Source organism: Choristoneura fumiferana, chromosome 14, assembly GCF_025370935.1.
Source record: "Choristoneura fumiferana chromosome 14, NRCan_CFum_1, whole genome shotgun sequence".
In the NCBI taxonomy this organism is placed as follows: Eukaryota; Metazoa; Arthropoda; class Insecta; order Lepidoptera; family Tortricidae; genus Choristoneura; species Choristoneura fumiferana.
Genome location: NC_133485.1, coordinates 4,347,955 through 4,361,223, shown reverse-complemented (window position 1 = coordinate 4,361,223; position 13,269 = coordinate 4,347,955). Strand labels below are relative to the sequence as shown.

General features: G+C 41.9%; 3 protein-coding genes across 3 annotated transcripts in view; 1 reads left to right on the top strand and 2 right to left on the bottom strand.

Annotated features, from left to right (window-relative positions):
- The window catches only part of Hil (peptidase hillarin), a 63,495-nt gene that overhangs the window by 2,479 nt on the left and 47,747 nt on the right, over positions 1-13,269 (bottom strand). The window contains exons 5-14 of the mRNA XM_074097199.1: positions 6,860-6,976; positions 6,358-6,557; positions 5,489-5,711; positions 4,682-4,908; positions 4,167-4,385; positions 3,225-3,433; positions 2,761-2,891; positions 1,948-2,091; positions 1,443-1,556; positions 252-429 (exon numbers count right to left, since the gene is read on the bottom strand). Of these exons, the coding sequence (XP_073953300.1) occupies positions 252-429; positions 1,443-1,556; positions 1,948-2,091; positions 2,761-2,891; positions 3,225-3,433; positions 4,167-4,385; positions 4,682-4,908; positions 5,489-5,711; positions 6,358-6,557; positions 6,860-6,976 (1,762 nt within the window). The remainder of the gene's footprint in view (positions 1-251; positions 430-1,442; positions 1,557-1,947; positions 2,092-2,760; positions 2,892-3,224; positions 3,434-4,166; positions 4,386-4,681; positions 4,909-5,488; positions 5,712-6,357; positions 6,558-6,859; positions 6,977-13,269) is intronic.
- The window catches only part of ND-15 (NADH dehydrogenase (ubiquinone) 15 kDa subunit), a 110,861-nt gene that overhangs the window by 85,224 nt on the left and 12,368 nt on the right, over positions 1-13,269 (bottom strand). The window lies entirely within an intron of this gene.
- Positions 9,321-11,642, top strand: Mccc2 (methylcrotonyl-CoA carboxylase subunit 2). Its single transcript, XM_074097195.1, has one exon. It carries the CDS (start codon positions 9,459-9,461, stop codon positions 11,130-11,132), a length of 1,674 nt encoding a protein of 557 aa, XP_073953296.1. The 5' UTR covers positions 9,321-9,458; the 3' UTR covers positions 11,133-11,642.

Below are 13,269 nucleotides of genomic sequence, written 5' to 3'. Positions count from 1 at the left end.
CGCCATACGAGTAAGTAAATTCAAGATTACGAGGATGAGAAGTAAAAGCTATAAATTTCCAAGAAATAAAATTTTGATGTCCCGCTTCCATGAAAAAATTACACATTATCAATAAAAGATTGTCATCCATGCCTTTGTCAAGGGGAATATATTACGAAATCGGACAAACTGAAATCTATTCTATTTGTTGCACGAGGCCCTGTGCGATTGTCCTGCTTGCCACCCCCCATAACCATCACCAGTCATCTTACCTTCTTCAGGGAACGTAATGTAGAACGACACGATGTCGTCAGCGACGTTTTGTTGCACAAATTTGGAGAGACGTTTCTCGTCGACGCCGTTCTTGTGAAGTGTTGCCATGAAGTCGGCCAGCGGCCGCGACATCCGAAACTGGAGCTCTAACTCCCGCCCCGCAAACACCAGCGCCTCCTGTGAATATTAAAAACGAGAAATTAGAAACAAATAAGTTTTTAATACATTTTAATACAAGCTTTTTTTGCTGACTACTTGCATTGGCACACAACTTTCATTATGTACCTATACCAAATTTCAAGTCAATTCGACTAATAACCGATAATTAACTTGCATGATTTGAAGCAAACAAACAAATATACGAACGTGATGAACTTAAATAAACGCTTGTAAAACAAACCTTAAAAGACTATGAAAACTACGTCTAGTTAGGGCCAGACTGCATTCCAACTACAACGTAACCGCAACTGCCAACTGGCCATACATTTTCCATCGCAGTTCCATTGCAGTCAGCACAACTGCACGCAGACTGCGTTTGAAATGTATGTACGTTGCAGTTGGAATGCGGTCCGTTTGTACTGGTCCTTACTCGTACAACCGAAAAGTGATAATAGTTCAATCGTGTTTTATTGATTAATATTGTCAATAGTTGACAGGTTGGCAGGCGGTAGGACCTTGTGCAAGGTCCGCCCGGATTGCTACCACCATCTTGCTCGCTAATCCTGCCGTGAAGCAGCAGTGCTTGCACTGTTGTGTTTCGGCGTGGAGAGTAAGACAGCCGGTGAAATTACTGGCACTTGAGGTATCCCATCTTAGGCCTCTAGGTTGGCAACGCATCTGCAATACCCCTGGTGTTGCAGATGTTTATGGGCGGTGGTGATCTTTTACCATCAGGAGATCCACTTGCTCGTTTGCCATCCAGTCGAATAAAAAAAAATTGTTTAAGTTGTAGGTACAGTCGCCATCAGATATTTCGGAGCGGCCAAGGTTGTCAAAAATATCGGCACACTCTATTATTAAGGTATTAGAGTTCATGTATCGATATTTTTGACCACCTTGGCCGCTCCGAAATATCTGATGGCGACTGTACCTAGTTTGTAGGAATTCATGAATTTTTACCACTTTCGATTAGTATTTCCGAGGGACGTGATTAAAAAAAATGGCGGTTGAATTCATTTTCAGAAGCTAACCTGATGCGTGATGGGTACCAGTCCAAAGAGTCTAGTGGCCTTAGTGGGTCCCCACTCCCCGCTGGCACAGTCCGGCAGAGGCACCATCACCGTCTGAAGTTCTGCACAGCAGATCTGCAAATAAATTGTGCTCACGTTTCATCACATGTTTGTAAGTTATGATCAAACCAATAACCATATCGTCTACTTTTGAATTGCCTTTAAAACTCACCAATGAATGACAACTCGCCACCTACATCCACCAGTTGCTTGCAACTCTTACAATATCGGCGGTCCATCTAGTGGGAGGCCTAACAACGCTGCGTATTCCGGTTCGGTGTCGTCACTCAAGATCATTTCTCCCCCAACGGTTATCTGTTCTTAGAGCAATCTAACTTTTTCTCCCTTAAAGCAACGTGGCCTGCCTATTGCCACTTTAACTTAGGTAAATATCTTAGCTAATCTACTTTGCTATGTCGATGATCTCGTGGTATTGCGTTGTACAAAGAAAATTGTCGAGACAGACCTTGAACTTGCAGACGCTCTTGAACTTCATGGGTTCCCCGGTGAGGTACTCTCTCGGGGTGACGGCGTTCGCGAAGATGTCCAGCAGGAACGCGCCCGAGCACGGCGCGTGCACGCGGAATGATACCACGTTTCCCACCACAGACTGGCGAAACAAAACGGCATCATATAAGCGTAATTAAAATTTGATGGGTCGTCGTTTAAACATTATTTACTTATGCACTGGCGGCTCAGGACCTAAATTTGGCGTGTTAAATATACATTTTGTCAAGCCCTATGATGGCACACCCCACATTAGATGACGGATTTTTGAATAAGCAAAAAAACGAAAAAATTTCGGGCGTGAAGCCCATTAGAACGCGAAGCCGTAGGTATCTAATCTTCTATTCTATTACTCACTTATCTGGGGCCAAGTTTAACTTTGAAATTAAAATTGCTTTGCTCGCGACTCCATCAGCCAAGAATCCGTATATTACTTTCGCGAGTACTTATGTAATTTTCCGGAATAAAAACCGTTTTATAGATTAGGAAGGATCCTAGGGTAGCAAACTACATATGTCCATACCAAATTTGGTAGTAGCTGTAACAGTTTTAATAGAGCAGAGACCCACTTCACGCAGCGCTGCTCTATTAGATGACATGAAACAAGCACGCCACGCGAGCACTTAGCAGTGCACCCGCGCGAGTTAGCAGAAGCCTTAAGACAGGGGCGTAGCTACCGCCGTATCTGCCGTATCAATTATACGGGGTCCCGCCAAGGCACGCTACGCCACTGCCTTAAGTCCCCACGTCCGGCTTGTATTAGTTTACACACCTGCATTACGAATCTCTTGAGGCTGACGCCGTCGAAGCCGTCGCCCTCGGTGTCGTAGAACTTGAGGTTGTAGTGGAAGATGAGGGAGCTCTGCATGTGTGCTGGCATGGCTATGCGCATAGTCGCCGCACCTGGAACACGCAGCCATTCGATATGAATACATACTGATTAAAATCTATGGGAGTAAGGACCTCAGAAACGTTAGGCAATATGGCCTCAGGTTTGTTAGGTTCGCTGATCTAAATTTCGCAGCGGAAGAACAAGCTTGACAGATAATATTATATTGGTGTGCGTCAGGGGTTTCAAGTTTCGGTGACCAGTGGACTTATAAATGACGGCTTTGTGGTTGGAACGCAGAAGTATAACCTGTACCTGTAGTTGAAGAATAACTATCGGACGAAGGACAGCTCCTCGAAGTTGTGCGGCTTGATGAATCCTTACGGGGAATTTCAAGTCAGACTTACCAGTGGAGTCGGTGTACATGACGGCTTTAGTGTTGGGGTCGCTGAAGTATAACCCGTAGCGGAAGAAGAGCGAGCGGACGAAGGGCAACTCCTCGAAGTCGTGGAGTGTGATGGGCGTTTTCAGAAGCTGCCAGTCCGGCTGCAGCGGGTAGAACTCGTAGATGAACTCGCGAGGGTCCGTTAGGAAGTAGTGGTCATCGTACTCGTATCTGGAATTTTTGAGTTTAACTTTTAAAGCCTATGCCAGAAGAGCAGTAGGATCTTTTCGCCAAAAATATTTTTTCCAATGATTCGTTTTCCTACTGTTTTGTATAGAAGAGCGATTTTTTTCTGAAACTGTAAACTAATCAGGACTATCGTGTAGAACCGTATAGGTTTGGTTAGTTTTATAAGTTGGTTAAAAAAAAATCGTTCGTTCATATGAAGAAGTTGAAAAATGAATTATTCGGGAAAAGTATTTTCAGTTAAAATTAGAGTACCGGATAGTACAGTCACCAGCACCAATATCTGACACAACAAGCGTGCATAAATATCTGGTACGACTTTATTTCTAGGGCCAGAAGGACGTGTCAGATATTTCTGCACGCTCCGCTGTGGCAGATATTAATGCTGGTGACTGTACCTAGTTAATGTGCGTCCCAGTTACTATTGTCCCGTAATGTAGGCCGTCATAATGCACGCCCTATTAATTCGAGCCCACATGTAATTTCAATAAGTACTTAACTTACACGACTTTTCAGTAGTGCTCTTTTTAAGAGTACTGGCAGATCAGACAGAAATCATCTTTATCCTTTCGGTTACATCTTTCGAGCCGCACTCAATTAAAATATAACTACAACGAATCAAGCAACCAAAATGAAGCAGGCCTTAAGGCTACAAGAATTACAAAGGTCTTCAAAGACCTTTAGAGTATTCATATAGCAAATTCACTTTCTAACGCACCTCAAACTATCGCTTTTCCCCCTATTGCCCGGTTTGGGCGCGTCCTTTGCGTTGACGAGGTGCCGCGCGCCCCAGTTGCACTGCACGAACCGCCAGGCGCCCGCGACGAACACGGCGTTCCACGAGTTCCGGAACCGGTTGTCCTCGAACCGGACGCCGGGCTGGTAGCCGGCGGATTTGCTGTAGCCCTTTATGACCACGCAGTGGAGACCAGCGTAGCTGGAACGAGAAACGGTCAAATAAATGGGTTTATTGTCAATGAAAAACAGTCGGATCGTTCGTTTCGTTCGATCGGTCGTTTTATTCTTAGAATAAAACTTAAAGTGCTTTAGTCTAGTGTTAGCCTATAAGGAGCATGATGCACTGTATTGGTCAATCTCCTTTAGATCAATAAATACTCAGGCATATTTTTCAGAACTTTAGAACAGATTGGGAACATAAAAGGACTTTAGTCGACCTCTGCTCAATACGTTTGAAGACCCCTCTTCTTGGATCCGCCCTTGCGATTAACTCACCTGCAAAGCCTCTTAAACAGCACGTGATAGCTCTCAGTTCCGTGCTTGATTCCTCGCAGTAGCCCGAGTGGAGAATCCCCTCGCAGGTTGTCATCGAACTGTATATTATTGAGGTTCTTCACCGTGATCCAGCGAAAGATTGTTCGTGCCTTCTCCACGTCGGTCGCGCACCGGCCTACTAGCTGACGGACTAGGTCTGTGAAAGTTTTTTGGTCTTCTTGTGCTACCTGTGTGTAAGAAAAAGTTATTATAACAATAATTAATCTTTATTTCTTTAACAAAAAAAAGTTTACTTATAGGTTTAATAAGGTCATATTAGTACCTACCGACTTAGATCACCCATTTGGTGAGGTCAGATTTGCTTACGAAATTAAAAAAAAGTTTGTTACTAGACATAAATCTGCTACATCTAAAAATTAACGGTTAGGCTGAACGTTACAGAAGAGAGTTTGTTATTTAAGATCATCCATCCGCTGCCAGACATAAGTCTTCCTCAAAAAAAAACCACGATTATTAATTTATGCCACCCTCAGTCAATGACATCCCGCGATCTTTAACAGAACGTCTGTTCATCTTACGGGAGGGAGGCCTATCAATATTTCGCTTTTCCACGCGCGGTGGTCACTTCAGAACCTTACGGGCCCCAACGGCCATCAGTTCTACGAGCCATGTGCCCTGACCGCTGCCACTCAGGGAGTAGGTCCAATTTGCTTAGCTGTGTCGGTGAGTTATCTTTTTATGGATCACCTACTCATAATACACACTCATAGTAGGTACACGGAGAGAAATGAGAACAAAGTAACTCACTGAAATAGCAATTTTATCGACATCAGCGAACTCCATAGGGTCCGTATAGATGTGGAACTTGGAGACGAGCGGCGGCTGCGGCGGCGGCGCGCGCGACGGGTACGGCGGCGCCTCTTCGCCGTCCACAAACAGCGATGATGCGGCTGCATACTCCGAACGCCGCTCCTGGATCAGCTCCATCATCTCATGACTCTGCTTCTCCACTAGTGCTGCTGTTGCTGCCCTAAAGAAAAAAATGTGCAGACTTCAGAAAAGGTTCCACTGCCAATGTTACTCCACTGTTAATGTAATCTTGCAAGTTAAATTAGACCAATTTCCAGTAGTTGGATTGACTAGAAATTGGGTATACTTATGTAAATTGCGTCACAATACAATAATCTAGTAGTCACATCCTGGTAGTCCGGCCAGGATCGTCTCCGTAGGACGGAACTCTTCAACGGTTAATGGCATCGACGTGAAATATGGCGTACAAATGTAGTTTGGATGGCAATGCAAGTACAGACAACAAAAAGTGCAGTCAGCAGAAAAAGCTGGTATTAAAAATGTTTTTTTACCAAAAACATATTTTCGTGAGTAGATCTAGCTTAAGTGAGCACAAAGCCGTGATGTAGGTATTCAGATATTTTCCAAGATACCGATATTTTAAATTCAAGCAAAATATTATTAAAATATATTAACAGTTGACATGATTAAAAATCTCTCTCTCTCTCTCTCTTTTCAGCCTGTATCTACCCTTCGGGTGTAGGCCTCCTTCAAACCACGCCACTCCGCTACGGTCCTACACTTCTTTCTACACGTAGCGACTTCTTTCCTGCTGTCCTTTTAATGTCATCGTCCTGACACATCGTGTTAAAAAACAGACAAAATACCTTTCATGCTCCAACATTTTTCTCGTGAGACTCTCCTTCTTTTTGTCCCGCCGTAACGTCATGTTCTTTTCGAGGTCTGCTCTCTCCTGCTGGTGCCTCAGCGTCAGGGCTCCGATCTCGGCGTCCGGCCGTCTCTTTTTGACCTGCATCTCTTGTTGGAACCGGTTTGTGAGCCTCTCCAGCTCTCGCTCCCACTCATCCTGTAATAACATTCAGTTATATTGTATTGTATTCAAAATGAGAAGAAAAGGGCATAACTAGGGATCTATCTACAATGGGTGCTATTCTGAGTATGTTCATCTTTACGGATTCACCAGTCTTATGTATCAACACTTTTGGAAAGAGATCAAAATTTATCCATCTGTTAGGAAGGTCTTTGACTGACAATATCGATAGACGTTACAGCATTACATAGTTATGATTAGAGTAACACGATTTTAGTGAAATGGATTCTATGATTATTGTATTTTGTACATAAATGTGTAATTAAACTATTACGTACTTGTATTTCTTCCCGTATCCTTCTGTTCTCTTCTTCACGATGTTTGGAGAATTTTCTGTACAAGTCGTCTTCCTCTTGCCGGTGCTTCATTTCCAGTTTAGTTTGTTCATCTCGATCCTGGAGACAAAAGTTGCGAGTTAGATATTTGGAGAGAAGTGAAGTGAATTAGTGAAGGCGGCGTTTTTATTAATCTTTATCATCAGTTTTGGAGTTTTGATTGATCGATCCTCTCAGTTTTAAGATGTCAAAATTGTTAATGTGCTTAGAATTCTATAGTTTGTAAAAATGTATTTCACTGCATACTAACTATACTGATTCAAGTATTAATTTGCAGAGGTCCATAAAGTCCATATCAATGAACTACGTACCTACACTAGGTATTTTATTTTGCTGCACTGCTACAAAACTAATACTTAGCTCAAAAATGTTGGTTTTCTTTTATGACCAATAAAAATAACGATTCCAATACAAATCTTACGCAATTCAATTTATCGTGAAACTACTTAGTTGTCCAGTCGCCATTATAAATATCGGAGGCTGCCTAAGTGCTCAAAAACATCTGAACACACATATACGCGATTGAACGGCCGGCGGCCATCATCCAGCCAGACAGCTAAACGTATGAAGTAGAAATCATTTTCATAATTAAAATAGAAAACTTTTACATTTTCACATTCGAACTGAATTCCCATTAGCTACTACACAATTTAATTTACAGTTGTGGACATGATGATTAATGATTTCGTGACACTAAATATCACTTCACGTGCAAAATAACAGTTGTCGTTCGTGTGCCTAAAGATTATTATCTCGACGTATTCGGAGTGTGAAATATCATAATGAAATGTGTTGCAAAATGAAGCTAAATTAAATAATAGTGTTAACTAACATCATGCGCGTTAAGAATGTCCCACATACAGATGTAGTGAATATAATTCTGCCATAGTATTTTTTTGGAAAAGTTCGTATTATGTTGCTTTCTCAACTAGCTTACTGAAGTTTACTGAAGTTAATTGAGACAGCAAGAAAAATACGAAGTTATTCGACAAAATATGATGGAAAAACAATATTTAATAGATCTGTAACAATATTCGTTTTGCCTTTCTGGTTTAACGGAACGAGATAATTTGTAATTAAAATGAATAATGTATACTACTATATGATGTGTACAAAGGTAGATATATATTTTGTTGCGTGTGGCGTGGCTGCTTTCTTTTAATTGTGTAGCTTTATGATTGATAATTCGCTAACGAGCAATTATAAGTTTATTGAATGTGTTTAATAGGAGTTGGTTATTCTATTTATCACTATTTTAACAATAGCTTTTTCCTTAATCATCGCGGTGGATAATCATTAACTAATCGGGTTGGTGATAAGGTAGTATATAATATATCGTTTTTAGCACTACAAGCGCTCATACACTTCTGCTATTGACGGTACATAGAGCTCCCTTCATAAGACATCCGTTTTTAGAAATTTCGCCTAACGCTTTTCACAAACCACTGACGACAACAATAGCCATCCAGTCTTAGGTAACCTGTAAAGCTCTAGAACGCGGAAACTACCCGCTGTTATTGATCATTGAGTGATTAGCTTTACAGACTCAGTCTTTACATCACAATGAGCGACGTAACCGTCATCGGAAGGAAAGTGTCGCCACCTCGCGGCGGGTCGAGGAAAGTGAAACGGTGTCGTTCACCTGCGGCCTGCGCGCGAGTGGATTAGGGTTACGCTTGCGATCTGCAACTTGGCGCTAATAGGACAGATTGGTCAGAATTTTTGTAAGGGAGTCTCTAAACTATAGTAAAAATAGCTTTATATATCTAGATGACTATGTCGACGAATTTAACATTGTAACAATGAAACACAAACACAATACAAGATAATTGATGAAGAGTACCAACATGATGAGTACGGTAGGTATCGTATTGAATATGAGATAAATTTTCACTTATGGTTTATGCTTGGTAGGTTAGTTAACAGGCAGTAAATATTATTGTATTCACACTTTGTTTAACTAAGTATAATGTAGGTACACAAGAATACGCTATTAAAACAGTTGTTATATTATTAGACGTTTGGTTTGTAGAAGATTAGATGGAAGTATTACTTAAAGTAATTACTTTAGAATTTTGCAAGGTAATAACAAGGCATTCAGCACAAGACAAGCAGGTTTCGCAATCGGCAAGTTGCTACGCGGCACGTAACACTTCAATGAACCTCATTGGCGATCTATCTGGGTCGTGTCATGGTGATTGAATATCCATTCAAAAAGGCAAAGTTAAGAACCGTGTACCCGAATAGGAGATTTAGCGACATTTACTATCTAAGCGCGCGCTGTTATGCAAAGCGAGCGCCCGCCTCAATGGATGCCAGCCCGCTCGTGTCATAACCGTATGTAAATATTACGTCAATACAGTCGTGACAATGGCACTGCATTATCATTCCATACATTATGTTAGTTTTTATCAAGGCCCGGCGGCGAATAGGTTTGTTTTTGTACGTACGACTTAATCGCACAGATAACGGTTAGCATTATCATCAGTAGCGCGGCAACGAGTCGCCGGCCGGACGTCTCGCCGCATTGGTTTAGTCCAAAATGTTGAGGTTATTCAGAGGAGCGCAGCGTTTAAGCGGGCAATGCCGCCGCTACAGCCAAGCGACAATTATAGGCAGCGAACCGGACAGAAATGACCCCACGTTCCAAGAAAATAAGGCCAAAATGGACGAGCTCGTCGACGAGCTGCGCCAAAAAACAAGTGACGTTATACACGGCGGGTCGGAGGACGCGGTGCGCCGGCACACGGCGCGCGGCAAGCTGCTCGTGCGCGACAGGATCAGCCGGCTCGTCGACGAGGGCAGCGACGTGCTCGAACTCAGCACGCTCGCCGCCACCGACCTGTACAAGGGTCAAGTGCCCGGCGCCGGCATCGTCACCGCCGTCGGCAAAGTTCACGGCCAGGACTGCATGATAGTCGCTAACGACTCCACAGTCAAAGGCGGCACTTATTTTCCAATGACAATCAAGAAACATTTGCGCGCGCAGGCGATTGCACAGGAATGCCGGCTTCCGTGCGTCTATCTTGTAGACTCCGGAGGTGCCCATTTACCAGACCAAGCCGATGTCTTTCCGGATAGGGAACACTTTGGAAGAATATTTTATAATCAGGCCAATATGTCCGCGGAGGGCATACCACAAATATCTGTCGTCATGGGCTCGTGTACCGCAGGTGGCGCCTATATTCCGAGTATGTCAGATGAAAGTATTATTGTTAAAAATCAAGGCACTATTTTCTTAGCTGGACCTCCTTTGGTTAAGGCAGCTACGGGTGAAGTGGTATCTGCGGAAGAGTTGGGTGGTGCAGACCTACATTGTCGACAGTCCGGTGTCACGGATCATTACGCACAGAATGACGAACATGCGCTGCTATTAGCTAGGAATGTTGTTGCTAATTTGAATTGCAATAGCGACCGCGCTGTCCAGATCCGAGCTCCACAAGTCGACGAGCCAATATACGACATCGAAGATATCCATGGAATTGTAAATGCCAATTTACAAAGGCCTTACGATGTTAGAGAACTAGTTGCGAGAATCGTCGACGGCAGCAGATTCCACGAGTTCAAAGAGCTTTACGGTGATACTCTAGTGTGTGGATTCGCGTCGATTTACGGTCATCCAGTTGGCGTGATTGGGAACAATGGTGTGTTGTTATCAGAATCGGCTCTAAAAGGCGCTCACTTCATCCAGCTGTGTGCAGCGCGTAAGATACCTTTACTATTTTTACAGAATATCAATGGTTTCAATGTGGGTCGAGAGGCCGAAGCCGGTGGAATAGCTAAAAATGGAGCAAAGATGGTGACAGCGGTCAGCTGTTTCAAAGGTCCAAAGATCACTGTGCTAGTTGGTGGTAGTTTCGGCGCTGGAAATTACGGAATGTGCGGTCGAGCTTATTCTCCTAGCTTCCTCTATATGTGGCCTAATGCTAGGATTTCTGTAATGGGTGGGCCACAAGCTGCGACCGTGCTGTCGCTCGTGTCGAAGGGTAAAGCGGAAAGGGAAGGTAAACCATGGACGGATGAAGACGAAAGAAAGGTTAGGGCACCTCTAGAAGAAAAGTTCGAAAAAGAAGGTCGCCCTTACTACAGCACAGCGAGAATTTGGGACGACGGTATCCTAGCTCCAAAAGACACGAGAAAAGTCATAGGGCTTAGTTTATCCGCCGCTCTAAATGCACCGTTCAAAGAAAGTAAATTCGGCATATTTAGAATGTAAACTGTGTGCACAGACAATGGGAGGCTATCAAAGTGACATTAATATTTAACGAAGCTTCAAACAATGGGCATGGAAGACCGTTGTAGATTTAAGGATGTTTTTTACGTTGTTTTTAATCAGTTCTTGGTTCTCGCCTGATTGTTTTATGTTTTGTAAGTATTCAAATAATTCTGAAGTTTTGTTAGTTATTTTTGAATTAAGTATTCATTGAAATGTCGTTAATCTCATCAGAATAAAGTTGATTAAAACGTCTTGCCGTCCAGTTAATGATTTGAAGTATACGACTATACGAGATGTATAGGTCTGTTGTCTGATGCAAATAGATCGTGATGATTTCGTAATCATTATAATGAAGAACATGCCTCGTTCTCCAACGAATTATAATTATGTTTCGTATCTTATCAACAAAATGTCACTTCTTTAACCTGTTCTTAGTTGTGATAATTTTGTGATTTCGAACGAGTGTCGACGAAAACAAACGAAGTGTTATTAAAAATGTTACAAAAACTATACCATCTTATCTTTTCAATGTTACCAACGCAAATATTTGCTGAATAATTTAGTGATTATCGTTGTGTACTATTAAGTTGATAGAAATCAAATATAGCACGTTTTATTATATAGGTACGTTACCTATAAAAAAAAACACAATCCTAAAATGAACGCGTCATGCAAATTATTTTTGGCTAGTATTTTATACGTAACTTTGGATAATTATGCCATTTATAATCATAAGCCGCGTAATCACTGACAAAAAGTTAGTTTTCTAATTGTAATAAAAAAAATGCATAGCTCATGTTAGTTTAGACCATAATTGCAAAGAACAAATTTACCAACGTATAAATATTCTCGTTTAAACACATTTAATAAAGATTAAATCGTATGAGATTACTACAAACGATTTATTGGCAGATAAAAATGATACCGAGGGCCACCAATTAGTTACTAAAAAATCTTTGATAAACCTTATCATGAGATATCTTTTATAGTAGATACCTAAGGCAAAATAATCGAAACACCCTCGAATCATTATAATCACCGAATCATTGCAGTACCTACTTTATGTCCCCTGATAATTGTAGTGAAGCGGGCCTATTGTCTTGAACCTTTTACTTTTTAGGGTTCCGTAGCCAAAACGACAAAAACGGAACCGTATAGTTTCGCCATGTCTGTCTGTCTGACTATCAATGCTAGAAAGCTGTAATTTTGCACGAATGTATGTGTAAACTATGTCGACAAAATGGTACAATAAAAAAATTTTAAACAATTTTTTTAGAGTTCCATAGCCTTAAAGCGGTTTTTTTCTCATCCAATCTTGTAGTGTTATCGTTGGATCTTGGATAGGTCTTTTAAAACCATTAGGGGTTGCTAGAACGATTTTTCGATTCAGTGATTTGTTTGCAAAATATTCAACTTTAAAGTGCAAATTTTCATTAAAATCGAGCGTCCCCGCCCTCTAAAATCTAAACCGGTGGGTGGAAAAAATTGGAAAAATTCAGGATGGTAGTAATAAGTATATCCAACTTACAAGGATGGTAGGTGGGTCAGGAATTAAATGGTTCGACTGTACTTAGTGTTAAATTAGCATGTTCCAGCCAAATAATGTATATCTAATATTATACGGAATTAAATGCCGTAGCTAAACTCTAATGATCTATTGTGCGATTAAAAAGCTGATTTACATTGCTAATCTTCCCCCGCGACCCGAGACTTTTAAGAGTTCAAGTTTAACAAAAGAATTGTGCCACTCACTTTTAATTATTAACTGTTTATGTGAAACAGGGTCAGGTGGAATTTATTTCTGTTTTTAGGGTTCCGTACCGTAATAAACAAATGAATTAGGTCTGACAGTTCGCCAACAAAAAATGCAACCTGTTGTTCGCCAAGTGAATTAGCTCGTAGAAGTGGCAATGGGCAGGCCATATAGCACGGAGAACAGATGGTCGTCGGGGCCGAAAGGTTCTCAAGTGGAGACCGCGGATCGGGAAGCGTAGCGTAGGACGTGCTCCAACGAGATGGATGGATGATCTGGTTAAAGTCGCGGGTTCACGATGGATGCAAGCCGCTTCCAACCGAGGCAACTGGAGGTCTATTTCCAGCAGCAGCAGTGGACGTCCTACGACTGATATGATGATAA

Bases quoted from the DNA above. Each gene is read 5' to 3' on its own strand.
- Mccc2 (XM_074097195.1), top strand. From the start codon at position 9,459: ATGTTGAGGTTATTCAGAGGAGCGCAGCGTTTAAGCGGGCAATGCCGC.